Source organism: Staurois parvus, unplaced genomic scaffold (assembly GCF_062004578.1).
Source record: "Staurois parvus isolate SC_StPar_1 unplaced genomic scaffold, SC_StPar_1.0 ptg000074l, whole genome shotgun sequence".
Classification (NCBI taxonomy): Eukaryota; Metazoa; Chordata; class Amphibia; order Anura; family Ranidae; genus Staurois; species Staurois parvus.
In genome coordinates, this window is record NW_028317870.1 from 2,095,183 (window position 1) to 2,123,103 (window position 27,921).

At 43.0% G+C, this 27,921-nt stretch overlaps 1 protein-coding gene across 1 annotated transcript in view; it reads right to left on the reverse strand.

Moving 5' to 3' along the window:
* Positions 1–27,921, reverse strand: part of PIK3C2B (phosphatidylinositol-4-phosphate 3-kinase catalytic subunit type 2 beta) — a 343,678-nt gene that overhangs the window by 126,135 nt on the left and 189,622 nt on the right. The window contains exon 12 of the mRNA XM_089669402.1: positions 19,955–20,097. Within this exon, the coding sequence (XP_089525528.1) occupies positions 19,955–20,097 (143 nt within the window). The remainder of the gene's footprint in view (positions 1–19,954; positions 20,098–27,921) is intronic.

The following is a 27,921-nucleotide window of genomic DNA, read 5'->3' on the forward strand; positions in this document are numbered from 1 at the left end:
CTTTTAAGTTGCATTACTGAAATAAATGAACTTTTGCACAATATTTTAATTTTTCGAGTTTCACCCGTATATACAGTGAGGAACAGAAGTATTTGAACACCCTGCGATTTTGCAAGTTCTCCCACTTAGAAATCATGGAGGGGTCTGAAATTCGCATTGTATGTGCATTTCCACTCTGAGAGACAGAATTAAAAAAAAAAAATTTAGGAAATCACATTGTATGATTTTTAAAGAATTTACTTGTCTTGCACTGCTGAACATAAGTATTTGAACACCTGAGAAAATCAGTGTTAATGATTTCTAAGTGGGAGAACTTGCAAAATCGCAGGGTGTTCAAATACTTCTGTTCCTCACTGTACACTAGCAAAACTAAATTTACTGGCTGGAAGAAATGCACAATAAGAACATCTGTATCAGCATTCCTCCCAACAGTCCTGGCTTGTGTGGGACTGTCCCTAATCTATTTCAGTAGCTTGCCAGCACTATCATGTGTTTCATTAACATATATTTTAAATTATCGTAGTGCTACTTCCCTATTTCTACTAATTAAAAAAAAAAAAAATCAGTGTTATCCATTTACTAATTGTGTGCTAGTACATATAAGACACTCCCAATGTGTCAATCTTTATATATTCAATAATCTTCATAAACTATATGTATTATTTCCTCCACCAATACATCTATGTGCAATTATAGTCCATCTTGCTGAAGAAAAAAAAATGTACTTGAAGTCCAAAATTAAATCCCATATCAGAGTGATCCACAGCATTGGAAATAAAAAGAGTTGCACATTGGGAGTAGATTACATGTACTGATACTCTGTAAACTGGGCTTTATATTGCATGTTATACAGAAGTCTCATACAGTATGTTTATGATGAAGCAGACCTAGATGTTTGAGAAGCTTCTGAAAAGCATGATATTTTTCTTTTATTCATGTGATGCTGATGCAAGCATTGGGAATGCCCTTTGTAAGTAGCATGCTGCTGAACTGCTGTGCAATGAGCCCTGGTTCATACTTATGCAGTGCGGAATTCGCACCGGTTTCTGTGCAATTTCCGCACAGCATCATAATCACACCCGGTTCATGTGAATCGCTGTGGGTGTGTATGTTCGCAAAACGCGGTGCGATGTGCAGAATTGGATCGCATGGGTGTGAATACGTATGCAATCAGATTCTGGTGCGGACAAAAAAAGGGTCCTGCACTATTTTGGTGCGGATGTGGTTCGATCTCAGCCATACAAAATGTATGGCTCAAATTGCACCACACAGAAATCGCACATGATTTTCACAGGAATACGGTGCGGTTCCTGTGAAAAAAATCACATGCGGTGTGCCGCACCTCATCAGTGTGAACCCAGGCTAAATCGTGTGTGTCAAAACATTGCACATAAATCCCCCATATCTCTACAGTTAACACGGGCGACAGGAAATCAGTAAATTGGATCATGGGGGACATTCTTTTATTTTCCTTCTTTTAATAAAGGACTTGTCAAAGCCTGTCTCCTGTCTTTTTTCACATTATAGTTTTTATTTGTGAATGAGTAGCGGTACCATGTATCCCATACTCAATCACATGGGGGGGGCTGGGATCTGGGGGCCCCTTTACTAAAGGGGGCTTCCAGATTCCAATAAGCCCCCTGCCCACAGACCGTCACAACCACAGCCCGCCCAGGGTTGTGGGGAAGAGGCCCACAGTGCGTTACAGAGTTCAGTGCATTTGAAATATTGTATGGTGTTTTCCAGTTTTTGGCCATGCAAAATAAGATATGTGCGGTGTGCATAGGAATTTGTTCTCATGTATTTCAAACTCTAGTCTGGCCCCCAACAGTGTGAAGGTCAGAGAACTGGCCCGTTGTATAAATTTGCGGACCCCTGGTGTAACATGTCAGTACCAAACTAATATTTACTATAAATGACTGTGGAACATTAACAGGTCTAGAGGAAGAAATACTATGTTTGGCCAGACAAACAACACATTAGAACATAAGTAAATGTTTTTTGGTCTACTTGCACACTACAGGTACTGTAGGCAGCTAAAAATTTGCTAAATTAAAAACACACATACAAGAAACAGGATGGGCCAATTAAGTAGAGAAGGAAAATTTGTCTACAGGTAATAGTGTTGTATAGCGCATTATTTCTTGTTTGTAGCTAAGAATGTGAGACACGTATTCTCTAACAACATTGTAAGTGCTAGTGAAGTTGGTCCGTATAGACACTCTGAGAGAACGATGGATTGCCATGTGCGTCCTATTTATAGTACATTTTCGCCATTGGCGTCCGTACGTGTATGATTGCTGGGCGGGTATATAATATATGCACGAGTGCACTCTCAGCCCCTGCGGGTGTAGATTATGGTTGAGGATGAAGTATTGTACATGACGCTTATGGGGTTTATTCAAGAATTTTGTGAGGCGGCTGAACAGGAAGATGCAGCATATGACCAAGCTGCCGCTCCTTTTGCTCGCTTACACTAGCCATGACTTTTTGCAGAATGTGCATATCTGGAAAATATGGGGGACTCTGATATCCTTTGCAGGTTTCATTTAGGACGAGTTGCAATTGTGCACCTCTATGAGCTGGGATGTTCAAGTTGCTGACAACCCCTTGGGTCGGGGCAGCTTCCAAACCACCTCTGGACTTATTATTGAGATACGTCAACCAACTGTGTCCAGGGTGTTTATGCAGGTCCTAGATGCCATTGTTGACCTGGTGCCCTAATTTATTCACTAGTCACAAAATGAAGTTGAGTGGAATGACGTGAAGGTGGCTTTTTACCAGCGTGAACAAATACCGCAAATCCATAGAGGCGGCGATCAGTGACTTATAGCGGGATTGCGGGCCTGAGGCGGGCATTCTGCCACTGGGGGGAACTGACTTGGTGTCCCTGACCGTGCTAAAAGCACTCACACTGTACTAATGATGCTGGGCAGGAAATGGTTAACATGTGGGGCGATCAAAGGGTTAACTTTGTGCCTGTCCTGTGTCTGGGCACAGCCATCCAAAACAGTGTGCATGAGCTGACAAGGAGGAGAACTGTATTGTTTACATACAGTTTTCCCCATCGGAGATGCTCGTGAATCAGCGGCCGCCAGCGAGTAATCACCGGCCGGGACCCTGTGATTGACAGCCGATGCCATAAATGGTGGCGCGGGTAGGGCGTGCACGCCCCTTTGCGCACCCGTGCTGCCCTGTAGCAGGATATCTGCTATAGGGCGGGCGGAAAGCGGTGGTTATTTTAGCCAGTGTGTAGTCAACATGACAACAAGTTGTCCTGGCCACGCAAACATTACATGACTAACTGCTGTGACTTTTGGCAAGAGAGTGGCCAGTTTTGGCTGTTGCCTGTGCCACCTGTAGATTTAGGAAGAAAAAAACTTCTGCTATGTATCTGTTTTTATTTGTCTTTCAATTAACTTCTTAGGTGGAAGGCATGGCACGGACCCTGGGAAGCCTGTTGTGATTAGCTAACGTCACAGGTGGGTATTGAAAAGTGATTTTAACAATTGCTCCAAAATAAATAATAAACATGTAAGACCTACATAGAGCAGCCCAGATCCTTCATTTCGTTGCTCCCCTGCCAGCATTCCTTGGCCCCTCTCTCCTGTCCGGTGCCCCCAGAACAAGCACCTTACTCTGGTGTGAGCCCAAGAAGACTCACTCATGAGCCACTGATCCCAGAGAACAGAGCTTTTCAAGCCCATCAGGGAATCAGGATGGGGTTCAAGCAGGGGCGGACTGAAAATTCATGGGGTCCCCGGGCAATAGGAGATAATGGGGCCATCTGTGTGTCTGTCTACACAAGTCACACACCCACCCAACAGCTCAGCTGCATAGAAAGGGCATTAAAATGAATTTAAAAAAAATTAAAACCATGTGGGGTCCCCCTCCATTCATACCAAGCCCTTCGGGTCTGGAATGGATTTTGAGGGGAACACCCAAGCCAAAATGTAAAAAAAAAAGCGGTGTGGGAGTCCCCCCCAAGATTCACACCAGACTCTTATCCGAGCCTGCAGCCAGGCAAGTCAAGAAAGGGGGGGATGGGGGGGGGGGGAGACAAGCAAGGCCCCCTCCTGAACCATACCAGGCCATATGCCCCTCAACCTGGCCTGTGGTTGTGGGGGTCTGCGGGCAGGGGGCTTATCGGAATATGCCCCCATATCCTGGCCCCCCCATGTGAATGAGTATGGGGTACATAGATTGTAAGCTCGAAAGAGCAGGGCCCTCAAACCAATACAATGCAAAACAATCTCATGTTTTGCATTGTATTGGTATTGTTCTGTCACATGTTCTGTCCCCCTTTGTAATGTACAGCGCTGAGCGAACTATTGGCGCTTTATAAATACTGTATAATAATAATAATAATAATACATGGTACCACTAACCATTCACAAAAAATAAAAAAAAAAATAAAAAGTGTAGTATGAAAAAAAAAAACAAAAAAAAAAACCCACAGGAGAGTCTTTGAGAAATGCTTTATTAAAAGAGAAAAATAAATAAATAAAAAAAAAAGTGTCCTCCAAAGTAGATCTATTGTCAATCATGATGCCCACCACGAAAATAAAAGGTCCGTCCCGATGCTGGCTCCCGGCTGTCTGACTGTTCCGGGTAGCCATGGCGCCGGGCATCTTGATTCACGTTGGATCTACTTCGGGGGACATTATTTTATTTTCCTTCTTTTAATAAAGGACTTGTTAAAGACTGTCTCCTGTCCTTTTTCACACTACACTTTTTTTTTGTGAATGGGAAGCGGTACCCCATACTCATTCACATGGGGGGCGGGATCTTAAAAGATGCTATGCGGTATCCTCTCACTGGGCCCCCTACTGTCCGAATGGTAAGTCCGCCATTGGGCTCAAGTAAGCATTAGTGTGCCTGGGAGAGGGAGGACCTTGTGCCTTTCCAAACACTGTAATTGCTCCAACAATGTTCACTTAAACTCTAAAAATGGCAAAAGAAGGAAAAAGACTGATTCTTTGCTCTCATTTTACAGGAGTGGTCCTGCTTGCGGTTCAAGCTGGGAGAAAGCCACCTTCATGTCCTCCACTCGCCTTCATTTGTGGACAGTGGATATTTTGTGATACCAGGCAAGAACTGGCATCAAGGACCTGCATAAAAAGCCTGGCATGCCAGAGCTGGTTTTGAAGCGGCACAGCAACTTGTTTATCCCTTCCTTCTATGCTGCTTTTGGGGGTGCATAATTGCTTCTCGTTCTTGAACGAACTTGCAACGGATATTGGAGTCCCCATGTTTTCCAGATGTGGTTGAGCTGTGTACTGACAAAGAGCAGAGCCTGGTTTTGGTTTTCCAACCAATTGGGAGCTTGCAGGCACGTGTTCACATCAGGCCATGTATTTGCCTTTTTTTTGTATTGAATAAAGACTATTTTGGTTCCTATAAAAAGTGTCATATCCTCTTGATTCTATTTCTTAGACTTAAGATGGCTAGATAATATGCAATCTGATTGATGAAAACTATTTCCTCCACACGTACTGTAGCTAAAGTCTGTAATAGGAGGACCTACTGGAACAATGCATTCATTTAGAATGGGCCAGGCCCATACAGAACATAATTGAGGTTTGCTATGCAGGAACATTCACCTTTGGATACCTGAGCTCATGTGGTTTGGGTCCAAATATTTCTGGCCATTGCAACGTATTGACTAATGCAGCTCAACATAGATTAGGCATAAAGAAAAGTGTACCTTGTCCATAGAATAGCCACTGGGATGTCCTATCTTGGCACACAGATCTGGCCCATGCATAATTGGGTACATTCTGGCAAATGAGAATTCGGGATGCTTTATAATACAAAGGGGTTAGTTCATGCTTGCTTCAGGGGAAACATTACTAATAATTGCTGTACTTTCAGTAGAAATGTGTCCGATTCCTAGATACATTGAGGCACATAGAAGAAGTTCAAAGTATTCCATAGAAGATGTTACTGTTCTTCCTAACTATACAGGTGGCACAGACACAAGCATACACCAGTCAGCTCTTCTACTCCCTCTCCACTTTCTATTCAGTAGCCAAAATCTTAATTGATTGATCAATATTCCTGGCACTGACAAGAGCCTCGGAAATTGACCTCCATATTTTGGGCCTTCACAATAGTCTGTAATGTCAAGGAGTTTACAATCTAAGGCCACAAATTCATACATATACTAGGCCCAATTAACCTAACAGCATGTCTTTGGAATGTTGGCAGAAACACACCCGAACAGAGAAAGCATGCAAACTCCAGACAGGTGCTGCCATGACTGGGATTAGAACCCATGACCCAAGTACTGCAAGCCATGAGTGCTAACCACTAAGCCACTGTAACATAGTTTGAGCTGGAATGTACAATAATAAAATGATTAAAGAGAATGAAGATATGTAATTAGATTGGGAAATTAGAACTAGACATTAAAATTATTTTGGATATAAGTCCTATGTGTCCATGTACACATAGGCTTTTAGCAGAGTTTAGGAGCTACTGTGTTTGGGTGAGGTTAAACCTCCCTCTCCTGAAGGCAGAAGAATTGCGGTCAGGATAGGAACATTTTGACTGGGAACTGGGAAAACACAAAAACGCGGCAAAATCGTGGTGCCGCGGGTGGCGGTCAGGGTAGGCTCGTGTAAATGGAGCTTTACTTTCCTGACAATGCACAAATCTTTGGATACATTGTCTCAAATGCTACAATCTGTCTGGTTCTTCCAAATTTGGGCCTGTTCAAGATGCTCATGGACTGTCCATCTGCTGGTCAACTTTTAAGGTACTCAGTTGCTACACTAAATTTTCTTTCTGGATAAAACTTGCTTTGTCTCTCCCAATACGAACCTGTTCAATATGCTTAAATACTGTCCCACTGGTGAAAAAAATGTTTAGATGCTGCGTCTTAGATCTTGCACTTCAATTTTTATAGCTGCCTTGATTCTCATTTGGGCCTATTGTATTTGCTTACTTTCCATCCTTCTGCTGGTCAATGTCCAATGAAACATACCTGATGGATATAGTTTTTATTCTTGATTCTTTTGAAAATATTTAGAGGATAGAAGGAGGGTCGTGAGGGACATGTGGGGTAGTGGTGTAAGGCGTTTTGTCTTTTTTTTTCTACCTTTTAAGACAATGAAGTGCTATGTTGTAAAAAAAAAAATTAAGTAAATAAACATAAGGAAAAAAGGGTCAAACTAAACCATCAAAATGCTGTGCCAAGACTTTTTTTTTTTTTTACCAAGCTACTTTGCCTGTAATTATTTTTAAGATGCACCATCAAATGGCTTTTAGATCTGTTGTGGTTGTTACATCTGCTGGTCAAAGCAGGCTTAGTACCAGTTGATGTGTCACTACTAAAACTTTATGTGAAAAAAGCTTTTTTTTGCTACATATTTAGATTGGGATGTTGCTTCTGTATGTAAGCCAATGTCCATGTAATAGAAAAAAAATTCAACAGACAAATATTCACACTGAAAAAACAAACATACTACTGTCATTAAGGTTGTATTTCAAACAGGATTTGCCACACTGTGTAATATGTAGTTTCTTCATGTTTGTTTTCAGACTACAGACCAGGACATTAACATGGGCAGTACCATGCTTCATGTTTGAGCACAAAACCTGACGACAAAGTAACGTGAAGATTTGCTTTAAGCGGTACAAACAAGTGGTGCCATGAAACTGCAAGATCAAAGCACATCTTATGCAGGTGAAAACACAAGGTGCGAGTAAGGTTTATAATGCATTCAAGAACAGACATGCCCGAAGCCCCAGAACTCAGCCATAGTTTTTACAATGTAAGACTTTTTTTTTGCCTTTGTAGGTACAAATATAACATTCATTTTATAATCCCTTGCATGCATGACCGCGGTGTTTGATAGAAAAGCTTTTTTTTTTCTCTCTCCTTCTCTCTGGCTGAATTCTTGCAGCCATTGAGAAATACTGTGTGAACTGTGATTGGTCACAGCTTGTCACATAGTATAAGGCTGTTGTGAATAGCCTTGTACCATGTGACCTCTGTGATCATTCACAGATTTAACACATAGTAAGCAATGATGTCAGAAATGACATCTTGCTTACTACTCTGCACGTGATCACTGATTGGCCAATCAGTGATCACATGATCGGGACCCCGTACAGAGGTCCCGCACGACGATCGGTGTTCCACTGTGTCCGGAGGACACAGCGGGCACCGGATCGCGGTGCTGTGCGCTCCCAGGGAGCGTGCACAAGCAGGGGGCGGGGAGGCCGTATATAAAAGGCCACCCGACCCTGCACTGCCACCCTCCGGCCGTTTATATACAACGGCCTGACGGGAGATGGTTAAAGTTCATGTGCGTGTGATCACCCATGTTTGTTCTGTCTGAATATAGTTGTGGCTGTCTGAGAGCAGATGTGTAGTTTGCTTCAAGTGCTTTATTTAAAGGAGTTTATTTTAGAACATTAGCATTGTAAAAGCAATGCAAATAATAGTTATTTTGGAAACTCCAATTTAAGCTCACTTCAAAAATCTCCTTTTATGTTGAGTGCAACCTGTCAGCTTGACATCTCTTTCCACAACTTTCTGGATTCCCTGCATGTTTTGCAGCATCTCCTCTTCTGATTACTTTGAATTCCTAAAGACTACATAACCCATGTTTCCTTGCTGTCTGCAAGCAGCAATTCCTGTACTGACTCCACCTCCTGAAATACCTCCTCTCAGCACCTCTGCAGTGCTAAATATAACACAAAATTGTTAAAACACCACAAAACATGTATCAAAGTCCATATTCAGGGTGTAACTTGTTACTGCTGCAGCTTACACCGACCCATCCCCCCCCCCCCCCCCCCCCCGAGTCTCCGCTGTGACAGCAGACAGAGAATGTTCTCCCCTGCAATTTTGAACTGTATTTTTTTTAAATTATACTTCTAATACTGTGCCATGTTTGTAAAAAGGAAAGTGCATATACAAATCAATTCCCCTGGTTCTCTACTTTTTTTTTTTTTAAATATTGTACTATTTTGGAATCTTTTTATATTGTTTTAATTTTTATAATGCTTCAATCTTTCTTGATGTTTTTCATAGGCTTTTTATATTACCCTACACAGGGGTCTGCAACCAGTAGATCTCAAAAATGCGCTTCTGAAAGAATGGTCAAACATTCCCATAGACACACTCTTAAACCTTGTGAACAGCCTTCCCAGAAGAGTTAAAGCTGTTATAGCTGCAGGGTGGGCCAACTCAATATTAAACCCTACGGCAAATATCTGCATAAGCTGCAGAGGCCACTTCATGGCACCCAACATACTGCAGTCTTAACTCTATAAATTCTGAGAGTCTCCAAAGTCAGAACACATAAATAATAATGGATAGATTAAGGGCAGGCATGCCTGGAGGGAGCCCACACTTCCTTAAAGGTATAGGGATGCACTGGACATCCAGAAATAGCATAATGGCATCAAAGGTATCCAGTGCATCCCCTCACCAACTGACCAACAGATGCAAGACTTGACGTCTAGTACATTCTAACATTTCATGGTCTGGAACACTAATGCTGAGGCCAAAACAGGTCTCAAATGATCCAGCAAAGGCATGAGACACATTACAATTTCCTAAAGCAGAGAGCATCCTGGAATTACTGTCACATTGTTTAATATGGATGTTCACCACAGATGGGTTAGCCAAATTTATGGTAAGGTCCACTGTAAAGACCTAATAGAATGAGAAGCACTTGGCAAGGCAAAGGCCTTGCTTGGACCCATCTATGTTCTGTAGATGGACTCATTGTTAAAAGAATGGTTGCTCCGCTGCAGAAGAAGCATCCTTCAGATTCAAAGTTTCCATTAAGGCAGAAAACAAATACTTTTTGTGGGGAACGGAGGTTGGCAATTCCTTATTCCCACTCTCAGATCCAAAGGATTTCTATTCCAAGGCCTGCCACTCAAGGTTTTCAGTGTTTGTGATCTCCCTGTCAGAAACCTCCAAGGAGGTGTGTGAGGGATGAGCCCGATTCTTCTGTGCCTTTTGCTCAGGATGAGAAGACCTGAACCATAGGCAATACAAAACCCTCCATGGCTGCGTTAAAAGATTCAAGGGTTAAAGAAAACACAGGCATGCCTGAGATCCCAGAAAAGGTGAGGGTGCTGAGCTGGGGAACTCTAAAGCAGATGTGCAGGTTCAACTTAACGGATCATTTTTTTGCATCATAAAAATTAAGCCCCCCCCCAAGCAACATATGATCCCACTGCCCTCTAAACCCATTATGAAAGTTTTTTGTTCCTAACTGGTTGAGCAAGTTATACAAGTCCACTATGCAAGTCCCCTGTCATCACCATGTTTGGGTGCAGGGGGACTGCTGATCCAGTGCTGCAGATGCTTCCTTGCTGGCCAGTCCCTAACAGTATACTTGTGATGTCACTCTTCTCCTGGAATCTAAGAGGACCCCACACTGAACAGACAAAGACATGTAGAAAAGTGACAGCAGAAAAAGACCAAGTGGTCCATTGCCTCTGTCCCCTCATTTTTAACATGTATTTTGTTTTGTGGTATTTCTTTATTTAATATTTTGTTTGTCTGAGTTTAGCTCGGTGTGTCCCAAGCATTTTTGAAGCCACTTACTGTTGCCTGACTTACTACCTCTGCTGGTTAATCTAAACTAGAGCATACCATAAATGGACTTTAAAGGCACATACTCGACCACAATTAAAATGTAAAAAAACTTTTATTGTTAATGTTATAAAACCTCTGCTGGTCTAGTCCAAAAATCAGACAATACAAAGTGTCCACATCATGCAGGCAGTGATATGTACACCCAAAGAAGGAACTCGCTGGATGTAAAAAAGAAGGGGAGAGGAGACTCGGAACTGCAACATCACGTAAGCTGATCCATAGAGAAGATGAGCGCGATGTAATTTTGCCTACTACAGTGCAACGACAGACTATGCCAGACATGTTGCCACAGTGACACAATTGCAGGTCGTAAAACTGCTAGTTGCTCAAAACAAGGTGCTACATCTGCTTATCAGCTGTTATCAGGTAAAGAGAAGGGGGTACCGTAAAAGGCAGATGTAATCCAACAGTCCAATAAAACCCTCAAGCCCCCAATGACTGCAGTGGAAACACTACAAAGATCTAGCATATCCAGCCTGTCTTTAAGTTAGCTGCTTAATAGAAAAACTGATCAGCAACTCAGGAGCCCACACCAACAGAGCTGGGTGATGGAAGTCCAATCTTCTTTATCAATCAGTCTTTGTCAGTATGGCGACTAGACAGCTACCCTCTGTTTCTTTTTTTTAATTGCATCTAGCATCCTCCTCATGCAGGTGGCAAAGCAAACAACTAGTTGTCATGATCTCTGGATTAGGCTAGTTTACTGAAATAATTTTATTTCCTTATATATTTCCTTTCCTTTTTTTTTTTTTTTTTTCTCAATCCCTTCTAACATTCTGCTTAAACTTTGTGATTTGTATAGTACTGCTTGGACTTTGAAGAAGGGGACATACCCCGAAAGCTTGTCCTCAAAATTGTATGTTAGTGCAAATAAAAAAAGTATCACGGACAATACTCAATTATTTCCTTATAGTGAAATTGTCAAACAATATCAGATTAATTTATATCACACAATTAATGACTATGATTATCAACAGACATGAAAGATACAATGAGTTATCAAATTGATCTCTGACCTGAGGTATTCATTAACTAGCAATTCTTATCTAAACTATTGAGAAAAACCGTTGCTTTTATTACTGCAGCATAACCTGACTGCCCTAGATTTGACTCTTGGTACACATACACTATATTGCCAAAAGTATTGGGACACCTACTGTCAGGAATGGACTCAGCACTGGTGGTGGGACTCACCTGCCGTGTGGGCTGCAGTACCAGGGCTGACCAGCGGGTGCTCTCAGCAGCCAGAAGCTCGCTCCTGTAGTCAGCCAACACCTGGGCTGATTGCAGGAGGTGTATTTAAGGAATGACCAGGCCTGTGATCAGGGCCTTGGTGTATGTTTCCCATGAGCCCCTGTACCTGGTATCCTGTGTTCCTGCCTCGTTGCTGACCCTGCTTTGATCCTGACCTCTGCTGACCGTCTCCTGTTGAACCCCTGGCTTGCCTGACCATCCTTCTGCCTGATCCTCGGTACCGCGCTGCCCGCTACCTGCTGAACCTGGCTTGTGACCCCGACCATTCTGTGCTTGCTCCTCCTGTACCACGCTGCCCACATGATCCCGACCTGGCCTGTCTGACTACGCTTACTTCACCCGACGACCCATCCCGCAAGGATCACCTTTAGTAAGTCTGCCTGCCTCTTCCCATCAGACTCCGTTCCTGCACTCCCCTGCCAGTACTCTCTACCACAGCCGGATGCAATCAGGGGTCGCGACCTGGTTCCAGTCTGCACCAAGTCCATCCCCACCATCAGGGGCCCTGGTGAATAGCAGGCTGGGACTTACACCCCACGCCCTGAGGAAATCCGTGCTGTGGGCTGCTAGAGACACTGCCAGGCGGCACCTGACAGCACCTTACGGCCTGCCTGACCATTCCACCTCTTCAGCCTGACTACGCCTGTGTTCCTCAAGCCTGCTACTTCCCTGTGTCAGTCCACACATTTCTGGTCATACCCGGATCCCTAACACCTGCCTTTACACACACACAAACTTTAATGGCATCCCAGTCTTAGTCTGTAGGGTTCAATATTGAAATGGCCCACCTTTTGCAGCTATAACACCTTCAACTCTTCTGGGAAGCCTGTCCACAAGTTTTTATGAGTGTGTCTATGGGAATGTTTGACCATTCTTCCAGAAGCGCATTTGTGAGGTCAGGCATTGATGTCGGACTAGAAGGCCTGGCTTGCAGTCTCCACTATAATTCATCCCAAAGGTGTTCTATTGGGTTGAGGTCAGGGCTCTGTGCAGGTCAGTCAAGTTCCTCCACCCCAAACTCGCTCATTCATGTCTTTATGGACCGTGCTTTATGCACTGGTGTGCAGTCATGTTGAAACAGGAAGGGGCCATCCCCAAACTGTTATCACACAGTTGGGAGCATGAAATTGTTCAAAATGTCTTGGTATGCTGAAGCCTAAACAGTTCTCTTCTCTTCGCCAAGCCCAACCCCTAAAAACAACCCCACACGATAATCCCTCTCCAGCAAACTTTACACTCAACACAATGCAGTCAGGCAAGTATCATTCTCCTGGCAACCCGCCAAACCCAGACAGGTCTATGCTTGGCCAAGGAAACCCATTCCATGAAGCTCTCTATGCACTATTGTTGTGCTAATCTGAAGGCCACATGAAGTTTGGAGGTCTTTAGCTATTGACTCTGCAGACAGTTGGCAACTTCTGCGCACTGAGAGCTTCAGCATGTGCTGACCCCACGCTGTCATTTTACATGGACTCCCACTTCGTGGCTGAGTTGCTATTGTTCCCAGCTGCTTCCACTTTGTTATAATACCATTAACAGTTAACCTTGGAATATTTAGTAGCAAGGAATTTTCATGGATGGACTTATTGCACAGGTGGCAAGCTATCAAGGTACCGCAATTGAATTCACTGAGCTCCTGAGAGCGACCCATTCTTTCACAAATGTTTGTAGAATCAGTCTGCAAGCCTAGGTGCTTGATTTTATACACCTGTGGACATGGAGGTATTGGAACACCTGAATCCAATGATTTGGAGGGGTGACCCAATACTTTTGGCAATAAAGTGTATTTCTGCATCCAAATGCTGATTCTTTTAATCTTGCATGCCAGATATTCCAAATAAATGTATTACTAAAGCTTATTTTCACTCAATCTGGAACATAAGGTATATACACCACATGATTTTAGCAAGTAATGCGCAAAATAGTTTGCACAGTCCGCTCCATATGAGTGTCCCACACAGTTTGCCCTTAGAACATGGGCGTAGCATCAGGTGTGTCTCAGGGGTCACAAATGTGGCCCCATTCATGTTCCAGGGGGGTCTGTGCTGTATCCCTGTCACTATGTCAGAAGCTCTGAGCTCTTGGCTCCATTTTAATGTCTTTAGCTGGAGAGTAGCGGAGGAAGGACAGGGTGAGGTCAGTCCTGCTGGACGGGAAAGTGTCAGTGCTGACAACCTGGCAGGGATGGATTTTACTCCCTTCATGACCAGGCCATTTTATGCTATTCGGCACTGCGCTACTTTAACTGGCAATTGCACGGTCATGCAATGCAGTATACAAATGAAATATATTTTTTCACACAAATAGAGCTTTCTTTTGGTGGTATTTGATCACCTCTGTATTTTTTAATTATACAAAGAATGAAAATTTTGAAAAAAACATTTCCTATTTTCTGTTATACAACATATCCAATAGAAAAAAAAAATCAAATTTCTTCATACATTTAGCCCAAAATGTATTCTGCTACATGTCTGATAAAAAAATTAAAATAAGTGTATATTATTATTATTATACAGGATTAGTTTATACGAAAGTTAAAGTGTCCAGAAAGTGGCTCGGGAGCACCCGGCAAGAGGGAGGGGCCAGAAGTTCCGGCAGGGGACCCAAGAAGAGGAGGATCAGGGCTGCTCTGTGCAACAAAAAATAAAAAAATTTTGCCTGTAATATCACTTTAAATGGTGTGGGCAATTTGTTTCAAGCAGAGAGTTTGCAGAGAAGTAATCCAGATGTCAAAGCATGTTTAAGGGTTTCCTGTCTATGTTTATTTGTCAGCGTTGTAGGAAGCATGACCAAAGTTCCCTCACAGGGGTAAGTAATCACAGTCCAATAAACAAAATGTTATTTAGCCTTCTAGCTACTTGTGAAACCACACTGGGCTCAGACCTGCAAACTGGTACAACGACTCCCTAAGACAAGAGGTGGCTCAGGGAATTCTGAAAATCTAACTGTCCTTGAACAATTTTTGGTTGAAAAGAAAGCAGCTAGACAGTATAGTCTTGAGCTCTATCTTGTACCCTTTTTAAACCCACCCACAGGTCCGGGACGTCTGTGACTCGAGAGATACAGACTGTAACAGACATTCCCCTACTCTTAAAAGTACGGGCACCCCTTAATTGTGAACAGGCCAAAAGGAAGGGCTAAACTTAGGTGTTGAATTTGAGCCTGGTTAGAGCATGCAGGTGCTCTTAATTTTGAGGAGCTATTGGTTTCTGAAGGGGGGTGGTTTTGGAATTATCTTCTGATAAGTATAACCTTCCCATCTGTGCCATCTTGATTTGTCAAGTGGCTCACCAAACAGAAGTCTTCCTTGAAAGGGCATAAGTTTGAGGCGCCATTTACAGACAGCTTTTGCTCTCCAAGCTTTCAGCCATAAGTTCAGCACATATGATTGGAGATTAGAGCAATTCTGGATAATTTTCTCATAACAGGGAATTACATTACAGAGAATCTACATAAAAAAAGAAGTGCAGAAGGCAACTGTTGTAATTGCTGTGCAACAGCACAACCTTGAAATACATGATCGTGTTCATTATTCATTGTCCTAGTCCAGTTAGCTGCAGTTTGACATACAGAAATACCAGATTGAGCTGGTTGCTCAATCAGACAGCAGGATCAACCACAGGAATAGCTTGGCAAATAATTTTGGGAAAATGAAAATCATTTCAGGAGTGACCCAAATGTCATAGCCTGCACATTCTATCTGTTCATGAACAAGGATTTTGTGGACGGAGCAATGAGGTTTTTCAACGTTAGCAAACCTATTGCCTAACTCACTCTTCCATATGTGGGGGAAAATACATTTTCTGCAGCTTCCTTCAGCACTGCCTGAACATCTTTTTCATTTCTGTCTGATTCTGTGTTCTCTAGGACTGACATATCAGGATCTTGAGATCCACAAAGATGGCTGTATTTAGGCTGTAATCTATTTAAGAACATGTGTCAAATACAAAAAATGTGGATTTTGTCAAATAGGCTGCTTGCTGTGTGCCTGAAATATAGCTAGAATTGGGTGCTAGATCAGTGTTAAAACTGGGTCCTGCTCCAGTGAAAGGGACACATTGGGGATGATTTACTAAAGATAAACATACTGTGCACTGCAAGTGCAGCTACTTTATATCCAAGGGGAAGCTCTTAAATGAGGTGAAGCTCTGATGATTTCTTTCATCCAATCATGTGCAAGCAAAAATGCTGTTTTTTTATTTTCCTTGCATGCTCTCCTCAGATCTAGATCAAGTGCACTTCCAAGTGCATTTGCAGTGCACAGCCTATTTGCCTTTAGTAAATCAACCTCATTGTCACTTTGAGATTGAGTAATGTATGAGCATATGGTAGAATAAATGTTAACCTGCTTTTTTGAATTAGTTCCCTTTCACCTAGTCTCCACCATAGCTGCAAGTGAGGGTATTTTCCTGTGAAGTACTCAGCAAGTAGTGAGGGAGATAAGGTAAGCATGTTCAAAAGGAGTACACAATAACTTAGGTGTAGACTATCATTCAACAAATCCTTGTGGCAAAAAGGCAGGAGGAAATGCCTGAATACCTTAGGTATTAAGATTGTATGTTCCAGATGGAAGTTGCATAAAAAAGTGAGGCCGGAGGTGTAAAGTATCATCTGGTCATTCACCTGAGACTGAGCTCTGAGTGGATGCATTTTAGCGCCAAGTTTTAAAAGTTCGCACTGAGAAGTGAACATAATTTAAACATCTCAGTAGAAATCAGAGAGACAGTGTGACCCTAGCTTACCTGTCTACAATTCTAGACTGCATATAAATTCCAGGCTTCACCCATCATGATGGACATATCCCTTGAATGGGTTTTCAGAGACGGAGTTCCATAGCAATGGACCAGAGACTTGAATCTGTAAAAGCACTCTTTGGCTAACTGAAAATCAAATTAAAACATTTTATATTTACCTGCTCTGTGCAACGGTTTTGCACAGAGCAGCCCCAATCTTGGTCTTCAGAGGTCCCTTGCTGGCACTGGTGGCTCCTCCCAACTTCCGCGTACTGCTCCCCAGCAAGCCGCTTGCTAAGGGGGGTACTCATGCAGGCTTGCTCCAGAGTCTTGATGCCTGTGTCCATTGACAAAGACAGACAGCAGGTCTTTGCCCTGTCCTCAGCTCCCTTGTCATAGGATATGATTGAGAGCAGCAGGAGCCAATGGCATGTGAAAATGGTCTATCACAAAGAGATCTCTTGATGGAAGAGGAAAAAAGTAAAGAAGATAAAACAATGTTGCCAATTTAGGCTTGGTTCACACTGGGATCCAACTTCTGAGACCCAAAGTCGTATGACATGTGAAATCCCATGTTAGTCAAAGAGAGCTATCTTAATTAGCACTACTGAAGTTGCTACGACTTTAAAATAGGTTTCTGTACTACTTCAAGGTGACTTCTATCAGACTTACAGACTTTACTGGAAGTCGTCTCCAAATCGGATCCTCATCTATGTGATTTGGATCCGACAGTACAGGACAATTGCCCAGCAAAGTCGCATGGAATGAAAGTCGCACATCAAGTCACATCAAAGTCGTACTCAAGTCGCCAGCAAATTGCCAAGAACTTGCCTAGCTAAATTGCGACTTTCAGGTCGCAGTAGTGTGAACCAAGCCTTAAGGGTAATATCGTAAACAGTAACTGTATCTTTCAATGTACAAAACATCAGGTTTAGGTTGCTTTCACATTAATTCACTTTTGGTGCATTCTTCAGTTAAAAAAAGCAGAAGAAAACTGCATCCCTTTAAAGCCTATGGTGCTCTTCACACTGATCGATTGCGCTTCAGTTGCGGTGAAAAATAATCCTGCTTGCTGCACTTTTGGTGCATGTTAGTTTAGTTAAAAAAAAAACACACCTAAAACGCATCCCTTCATTGAAATGATTGAAAACCTCATCAAAAACGCAACAAACCTGTGGGAAGTGCTTTGTCCAGTGGAGATAAATGCAATGCAAATGCATAAAAAACACAACGCACTGCAACAAAAACATGTATGCTTTTTTGATGCTTTTTCTTTTTAGTGGAGCAGTGTGAAAGTAGCCTTATTACTTGAAAAAGGATGAAAGCTAACAAAGATCATCTCTAATGTAAGTATCAGCCACATAATGGTGCTGACCTCAAGATCTTCAAGGCCTTATGGAGCCATGCTATTAAGGGTTAAAATCCAGTAAGTATCCCTACGATAGAAAAACTCACTGATTCGAGTTACATTTGATGGAATGCCAAATAGTACCTGTGGGTTTTTATGTTGTAGTGAAAAGTGACATGACACACTGCGATCTGTATTGCCTTGTTCAAGAATGCTGTGATGCTTGCCAAATCTGGTGCACATGCACCAAATCGTGCGGCCTACATAATGCAGTCCACAGGGGCATGTGAGGCCATAAACCAAATTTTGTACTGCAGATAATAAAATGTTTCATCTTACACGATTTTTCACTCAGGCGGTGAGGAAAAATCATCCGATTTTATAAATTTCACTTAGTCTATAGATTTATTTTCTGATTGCACTTTTTATACTGCATTAACCTTATATTTTAATATGTGCAAAGTGCCTTGCATATTAGTGATAAGTTTAATCTGTTCTGTAAGGGGTTGAACATTAGATGGACCAGCAGTTATATACTGCTGCCTGTTCCAGTCCACCACAGCCTTGAGAAAGGGGGACCTGCCCCTAAAATACATTGCTTTGCAACCACTGAGCATGCTGAAGTTCCTTTGGCAGCTTTCAGAGCGAGCATGTTAGTTTCTTCCTGAGCTGCTCATAGCTCCAGCTGCTTCATGCGGATGTCTCTTATCTACTGACAGCTGCGGGAGTGCCGTAGATCCCTGTGTCCATACCTGTACCTTCAGCACACCCCCTGGTAGGTGTGTGAACACTGTAAGACTGGGCTTACCATTCTGCTTTCAACGTATACCTTAACAGGACAGGAGAGCTATATATCATTCAATCTGCTAATTCCCCAGGACTGGGAGAGTCTACTGCTTATACACAGATTGACTTCTGTTGCTCAACCAGGCTGCACACGGACTCTTACAGGCACTGTTCCTTTTCCATTACATGTGAGTGCATTATTTAATGTGTTTTATTTTAAAGGTGCTAAGTCTTCGTGCTCTTTTTGTTTTATTCTGCTGGTGATATCATTATTTGTCTGTCACGTTCCAGAGAGATCACTGTGACCAAAGTAGATTTTTGTTTTGTGTCCACTTCCATACACAACAGGGAAGAAGGAGATTGACCATTGCACTTCTAAAACAAATCTAATTTCTCAATGTAGGGGTGCATGAAGTCAGCATAAGATAAAGGATTGTGGTACAAAATTCTAGTAAAACATATATTTTCAAACACCAACCACTATAATTAGAATTTTGCATATTGCATATATTAAAGAATGAGATGTTAAAAATGTTCAGATATTGATTAGCGTTAGACATGGTAAACAGCTTCAAACAAAATGAATTGGCTCAAATTGCACTGCAAATAATTGCATGCGATTTGAACAGGAATGCGGTGTGATTCCTGTCCAAATTGCATGTGGTTTCCTGGACTGCTCCTGTGTGAACCCAGGCTTGTCATAGTGACTTTAAGCCTGAGTTCACACAGGAGCGGTGCAGGAAACCTCCCTGCATGACTGGTTCCACCAGCTCCGGCTCCCGATCCCACTGTGGACATCAGGGGCCACGGCTTGGACGCTCCAGCCTCTCCCATGGTCTCTTACCCCCAGCCTCCAGCGGTTCTCTCCCCTGAGCCTCCAGCAGTTCCAACCATCCACTGGACCCCTTCCCCATTCCCTCTGGTCCCGCTGTACTAGATTACCGATTCCCCACAGTCAGACAACAAAAAGCTGCTGCCCAGGTCTGGGGATTTTGACTTCCAGTAGTTTTCTCTCCTTGTGAGATTAGACAGCAGAACCATGCCAAAGATTTCCATTAGACCATACAACCTTCCTGCATCTAGTTTCTTTATATTCTAGTCCTCAGCCTATTTGGATCACCAGTAATAAGCTGTTAAAACTTACAGGGGTCAATTTATAGGGCATTTACAGCACAGTAAAATGAATGTTTGTTATGCACCCACCAGTATAGGGACTCCTTTTGCATCGCTTCTTGCAGTTGACTCCTGTCTTTCTCAGGTAAGCTGGACAGTTCGTATTTGGGGATGAAGGCCTTACTTTCTGGTTTTGAGAACTTCACATCAAAAGCAGAAGTAGGAAAGTCAATCTGTAGAGGACCAGAACATAGGAAGACAGACTTTAGAGAAATGTTTTCAACCACCAGCTTCTTTATCTAACACAGCTAAAAATCACATTGAAATTCTAAGATCTAGATATTTACGTATTGTATTATAAATATTATATTATTTATCTAGACTCATACATGGTACAGCACTGTGGCTTAGTGGTTAGCACTTCTGTCTTGCAGCATTAGGGACCATGGTTCAAATCCCAACGGGGATTGTGCCTGCATGTTCACCCTCTGCTTTCTAGGCTTTCCTTCCACACTCCAAGGATATGCTGGTAGGTTAATTGGCCTTAGTATGGGTAGGTATGCATGTGATAGTGGGACCTTAGATTGTAAGCTCCTTAATGTTAGGGACTGTTGAATAGTAACAATTTATACAGCGATACATAGATTGCCGATGCTATACACATACCTGTAATAAATAAAACATATGAATTGTCTGGTTCTTGGGTTACATGCATAACAATGAAGTATTTATGTCGATATCCCTGTGCATGTCCCAAAAGCAGCAAGGGGAGTGAATGGCTAATCATCAATCTCTAGGGAAGTGGACCTAATGAGAAACTTCAGGTTCTGACATCACTTACCTTGTCTCTTACCCTTACTCTGTACTTTACAATCAAATGTGTCAATTAATTGTCCCATGCCCATGATCCAAGGTTGCAAAACCTTGGCTGTCAAAAGCATCAGAATCAGGTGGAGTATGAAATTGTGCATCCAGCTGTCAAAAGTTAAGGTTATATACACTGGTTGCCAGATCAAATCTATAGTAAATACAAAAATAGCACTGCCATGCTCTCAATAATGACATTTTAAAAGAGAAGTTGGACAGCTAGATTACTTGCCAGTCCAATGTCCAAAGCAAAAAAGTAAATGAGAATGAAGTTAAACAATCCTAGAGTGAAAACATTTTAAAAACACTCATCAGCAAGACTGCTGTAGTTAACAGATTAGTGATCAATTAGCAAACCATTATCATTCTTGTCTCCTATTGACAAACCTAGAATGCCCACCCCTGATGGATGGCAAGAATATTACGCTCCATAGACTCTATGCAGGATACCGCTACTGCACTATAGATCTGACCCTACTTAGTCAAAGCCAGTGGTCCGGGCCTACTGTGTTCTGCACAACGTTCACCTGAGGGCATCTCCATTCAGGAGCACATTTGCAGGGTATGTATTTATACACCATATTAGCTAGACCACAGCACAGGATAACTGAATGTCTTCTCAGTGGAAGAGCTGATAGGGTGGTTTCTGCAGTTGATATATAGAAATATTGCATTCTATGCATTATGACCCTGGGAGGGGGGAACTCTTCAGGGATTTGCAGCCTATGTACTGCATAAACATTTGCACCTCCATGCCTCTGGGCCTGCTATCTTGTGGGTTAGGGTACTTATACACTTACAAAGGTGTTCTACTTTAGGTAATCTTAACATACAATTTAACGGAGGTTGCAGAATTGCTGACCTAAGCAGTGCTGGCTGGCAGTACTTTTATTATATAGGTGGCCTTGCTGGTCACCCCCATGCAGGTACCACCATCTTGCCCACTGGACAGGAAGCAAATGTGAATACAGGTGAGGAGTCCTTAAGGAATGGTTAGCCGGGACCCAAGCTCTGGAGTTAGTCAGACATGCTGGTCTTCGCTTAGACACCTTCACTTAACTTAAATGTTGCCGTTATATTATTATTAGGGTTGCACCAATACCAGTTTTTTACCTGTGAGTACGAGTACCGATACTTTTGGTCAAGTACCCGCTGATACGGATACCTTTGTAAAGTGGTTTGACCCATACAAAATGAATGGCTCAAATTGCACAGCACCTGCAGGAAAACTGCATGTGATTTTGACAGGACCACATTCCTGTTCAAATCACAGACAAGAAGGAAAGCGCACATGCTCCTAGTGCAGCCAGTAACCTTTAATAGATAGGTATAACACAAATAAAGTTGCACTCACAATTGTAGGTGTATATAAGGCATATCATCCCATGTGTTGATATACTGTGAAAGACCCAAACTACTCTCCTCGCTGCCTGGATGACAGTTCGGCTGCCCGTTCAATATAGGGCTGTAACACTGACCCAGTGTACCTCCACACACAAAGACTTCCATAAGCTATCAGACAACAGACCAGTATAATCATCGATATCCTCCACTGTTTCCCCCATCCACGTAGCTCTCCTCCATCCCGCTGAGGGCTTGGTGTCTGACAACTTGAGGGAGTCTTTGTGTGTATGTGGAGGCACACAGGGTCAATGTTACAGCCATATACGGAACGGACAGTTGAACTGTCTTCCAGGCAGCTAGGAGAGTAGAGTGGGACTTTCACAGCACAATGCCAACACATGGGATGATATGCCTACAATTGTGAGTGCAATTTAACTTGTCTTATACCTTATTTAAAAAAGGTTACTGGCTGCACTAGGAGCCTGTGTGCTCTCTTCCTTTTTGTCTGTGATTTGAACAGGAATGCAGTCCTGTCCAAATCACATGCGGGTTCCCTGCAGGTGCGGTGTGATCTGCAGTGCGATTTGAGCCATTCATTTTGTACCACACCCCCCAGGGAAACCACATGTGATTAGGGCAGGAATCGCACCTCATATCTGTTCAAATCACATGCGATTCTTTGCAGTGAGATTTGAGCCCATTAATTTTGTATAGGCTCAAATTGCACCGCAAAGGTATTCGTTTCAGGTATTAGGAGCATTTGCACAAGCACTCGTGCAAATACTTGTATCGATACCGGTATCGGTGCAACCCTAATTGTTATGGATGTAATTTGTTATATTTGCCCTTACATGCTCAGTTGCCAACACTGGTATTTACTGGTCTCCTCCACTGATTCCCATTCTCTTTCTTCCCACTAACCTATGGACGGTTCCTTACTCTTCTCTGGCTATCTTCAAAAGCCGACACCACCTCAAGGCCTTTGCCTCAGTGTTGGCACACATCTTGCCAGCCCAAACCGCATACCTTCACTAACATCCACCTTAGACATCAACCCCCTCTCCTATAGAGGACCATGAAAGAGTTACACTTAATATCTCACACAAAAGGGACTACCCCTGTCTACCACCCAGGATCACTCCAGTGATTAACCCCTTTTACCCCCATCTCCCTGGTTCATAACCCTTTACCCCCCACCTCAACCTGTACACCAAACTAAACCTTCCCATTTCCCTCCAGACACTGGCGCAATAGCTCCCAACAAATTACTGCCCTACAACGTTAAGGGCATTTTAAACCTTTCTACCTGTACTTTGTGTTTTTACCTGCATAAGATGTGCACTGATTATGTAGTTTCATGGGGTTGCCCTGTATGCACAGCCTATATTAACTACTTGCCAACCGCAGATAGCCAAATGACGGCTACACTGTGGCTGGCTAGTTCTGGGAGGGGCGCGCCCCCGGCGATCTACGTGATCGCTGTGTCCTACGGACACAGCTGATCACGTGATGTGGTAAAGGGCCAATCACAGCGGTGTTTTACCACGTGATCAGCCGTGTCCAATGACACGCTGATCACCGGGTAATGTAATTGCCGGTTCTAGGCTGCACTTTCCTCACGCTGTCAGAGCGTAAGGAAAGTACTGCCGAGAACCGGCAGTTGTCAGAGCGGGGATCGGCACCGATCATCAGGGCACTGATGATTAGTGCCCTGATGATCGGTGCCCAGCAGTGCCACCCACCAGTTCCGCCCACCTGTGCCCAGCAGTGCTGCCCACTAGCTCCGCCCACCTGTGCCCAGCAGTGCACCCACCTGTGCCCACCACCGCCACCTACCTGTGCCCAGAAGTGCCACCCACCTGTGCCCAGCAGTGCCACCCACCTGTGCCCACTAGTGCCACCCACCGGTGCCCATTAATGCAGCCCAGCAGTGCTGCCACCAGTCAGTGCCCAGCAGTTGTGCTAGTCAATGCCTAGCAGTGCCGCCAGTCAGTGCCCAGCAGTGATGCCAGTCAGTGCCACCTATCAGTGCTGTCTATCAGTACCTATCATCAGTGCCGCCTATCCGTGACACCTCATTAATGCTGCCTATCAGTGCCGCCTATCCGTGCCACCTCATTAGTGCTGCCTATCAGTGCCGCCTATCCGTGCCACCTCATTAGTGCTGCCTATCAGTGCCGCCTATCAGTGCCCTTCAGTGCTGCCTATCAGTGCCCATCAGTGCTGCCTATCAGTGCCCATCAGTGCTGCCTATCAGTGCCCATCAGTGCTGCCTATCAGTGCCCATCAGTGCTGCCTCATCAACGCACATCAGTGAAGGAGAAAAATTACCTGTTTGAAAGATTTTATAATAGAAACAAAGAAACTTTTTTTTATTTTCAAATTTTTTGCACACTTTTTGTTTATAGCGCAAAAAGTAAAGCACCCAGCGGCGATTAAATACCACCAAAAAAAAGCTCTATTTGTGAGAAAAAAATGATAAAAATTTCATATGGGTATAATCTTGCATGACCGCACAATTGTCAATCAAATTGCGACAGCGCTGAAAGCTGGCCTGGTAAAGAAGGGGGTATAAGTGCCCGGTAGGCAAGTGGTTAAATCTTTACATTGCTGTGTCAGAGACCTGTTTGTGTTCAAGCATGAGGGATGTGGCATGGCATTAAACAGGTTAAAGTATGACCTCTGTAGTCTGAGAACACTTCCTGTTAAGAAACAATATACACTATATTGCCAAAAGTATTGGGACGCCTGCCTTTACACGCACATGAATTTTAATGACATCCCAGTCTTAGTCCATAGGGTTCAATATTGAGTTGGCCCACCCTTTGCAGCTATAACACCTTCAACTTTTCTGGGAAGGGTGTCCACAAGGTTTAGGAGTGTGTCTATGGGAATGTTTGACCATTCTTCCAGAAGCGCATTTATGAGGTCAGGCATTGATATCGGACTAGATAGAAACATTTGAAGTGTACAACGCCTTTATGTCTCAACATTGCTAAAAAATGCTCCAGTCTATGCTCAGTCCTAGCAAAAATTTGCCACATTTCAGTATTTCTTCAGCAAACTCACTTCTAAAAAGTCAAAATCCTGAGGCTATCTAATGGTCACTACCCATTACCACCGCTAATGGGGGTGAACATCGAAGTCAATTATCTTACATATTTGAGGAATGGTTATTATTTACTATTAAAATGGATTAAAGGGAAATACCTAATGTACACCTACTCAACGTGGATGTACTCTCCTTCCTCAAACAACTTCTTCAGATCACTTTAGAACACAACGGAAGAGTCCTGATCCTAGGAGGTGACAAACTATGCATATGACCCCACTCCTTGACATTTCCAGAGGTGCATCCCACCTCTTACCTTAGAAAGCTTACAACCAAACTAGTTAGCACATCTAGGTGAAACACAGTGTTACTTCCCATTTTTATCCTCTCTATATCAGACATACCTATACCTGGACAATTTTTTCATTTCACACAAACTACTTACCAAGGTGCTTATATTTTCAACAGATTCTCTTGGGAGTATGCTTTGATTTTCCTGTGCAGGCTCTGGTCCACCTGTCTCCTGACATCTCTCAATTATTACAGCTCATAGAGAATGAACAAGGCTCTACACACACACACACACACACACACACATACAGTCAGGTCCATAAATATTGGGACATGGACATAATTCTAACATTTTTGGCTCTATACACCACCACAATGGATTTGAAATGAAACAAACAAGATGTGCTTTAACTGCAGATTGTCAGCTTTAATTTGAGGGTATTTACATCCAAATCAGGTGAACGGTGTTGGAATTACAACCGTTTGCAGATGTGCCTCCTACTTGTTAAGGGACCAAAAGTAATGGGACAGAATAATCATAAATCAAACTTTCACTTTTTAATACTTGGTTGCAAATCCTTTGCATTCAATTACAGCCTGAAGTGTGGAACGCATAGACATCACCAGACGCTGGGTTTCATCCCTGGTGATGCTCTGCCAGGCCTCTACTGCAACTGTCTTCAGTTCCTGCTTGTTCTTGGGGCATTTTCCCTCCAGTTTTGTCTTCAGCAAGTGAAATGCATGCTCAATCGGATTCAGGTCAGGTGATGGACTTGGCCATTGTATAACATTCCACTTCTTTCCCTTAAAAAACTCTTTGGTTGCTTTTGCAGTATGCTTTGGGTCATTGTCCATCTGCACTGTGAAGCGGCGTCCAATGAGTTGTGAAGCATTTGGCTGAATATGAGCAGATAATATTCCCGAAACACTTCAGAATTCATCCTGCTGCTTTTGTCAGCAGTCACATCATCAATAAATACAAGAGAAGCAGTTCCATTGGCAGCCATACATGCCCACGCCATGACACTACCACCACCATGCTTCACTGATGAGGTGGTATGCTTAGGATCATGAGCAGTAACTTTCCTTCTCCATATTCTTCTCTTCCCACCACTCTGGTACAAGTTGATCTCGGTCTCATCTGTCCATAGGATGTTGTTCCAGAACTGTGAAGGATTTTTTAGATGTTGTTTGGCAAACTCTAATCTGGCCTTCCTGTTTTTGAGGCTCACCAATGGTTTACATCTTGTGGTGAACACTCTGTATTCACTCTGGTGAAGTCTTCTCTTGATTGTTGACTTTGACACACATACACCTACCTCCTGGAGAGTGTTCTTGATCTGGCCAACTGTTGTGAAGGGTGTTTTCTTCACCAGGGAAAGAATTCTTTGGTCATCCACCACAGTTGTTTTCCGTGGTCTTCCGGGTCTTTTGGTGTTGCTGAGCTCACCCGTGCGTTCCTTCTTTTTAAGAATGTTCCAAACAGTTGTTTTGGCCACGCCTAATGTTTTTGCTATCTCTCTGATGGGTTTGTTTTGTTTTTTCAGCCTAATGATGGCTTGCTTCACTGATAGTGACAGCTCTTTGGATCTCATCTTGAGAGTTGACAGCAACAGATTCCAAATGCAAATAGCACACTTGAAATGAACTCTGGACCTTTTATCTGCTCATTGTAATTGGGATAATGAGGGAATAACACACACCTGGCCATAGAACAGGTGAGAAGCCAATTGTCCCATTACTTTTGGTCCCTTAACAAGTGGGCGGCACATATGCAAACTGTTGTAATTCCTACACCGTTCACCTGATTTGGATGTAAATACCCTCAAATTAAAGCTGACAGTCTGCAGTTAAAGCACATCTTGTTTGTTTCATTTCAAATCCATTGTGGTGGTGTATAGAGCCAAAAATGTTAGAATTGTTTCGATGTCCCAATATTTATGGACCTGACTGTACATATTTATACACACACACATTTTTTTTTTTACGGATTTGATTTTATTTCCAAGTTAAAGTATTTGTTAACCCATTATACAGTGCCTTGAAAAAGAAGTCACCTAATTAGTAAATAGAGTCCACCTGTGTGTAATTTAATCTCAGTATAAATACAGCTGTTCTGTGAAGCCCTCAGAGGTTTGTTTGAGAACATTAGTGAACAAACAGCATTATGAAAGCCAAGGAACGCACCAGACAGGTCAGGGACAAAGTTGTGGAGAAGTTTAAAGCAGGGTTAGGTTATAAAAAAAAAAAATATCCCAAGCTTTGAACATCTCAAAGAGCAATGTTCAATCAATATTCTATAAATGGAAAGAGTATGGCACAACTGAAAACCTACCAAGACATGGCCGTCCACCTAAACTGACAGGCCAGGCAAGGAGAACATTAATCAGAGAAGCAGCCAAGAGGCCCATGGTAACTCTGGAGGAGCTGCAGAGATCCACAGCTCAGATGGGACATTCTGTCCATGGGACAACTATTAGTCGTGCACTCCACAAATCAGGAC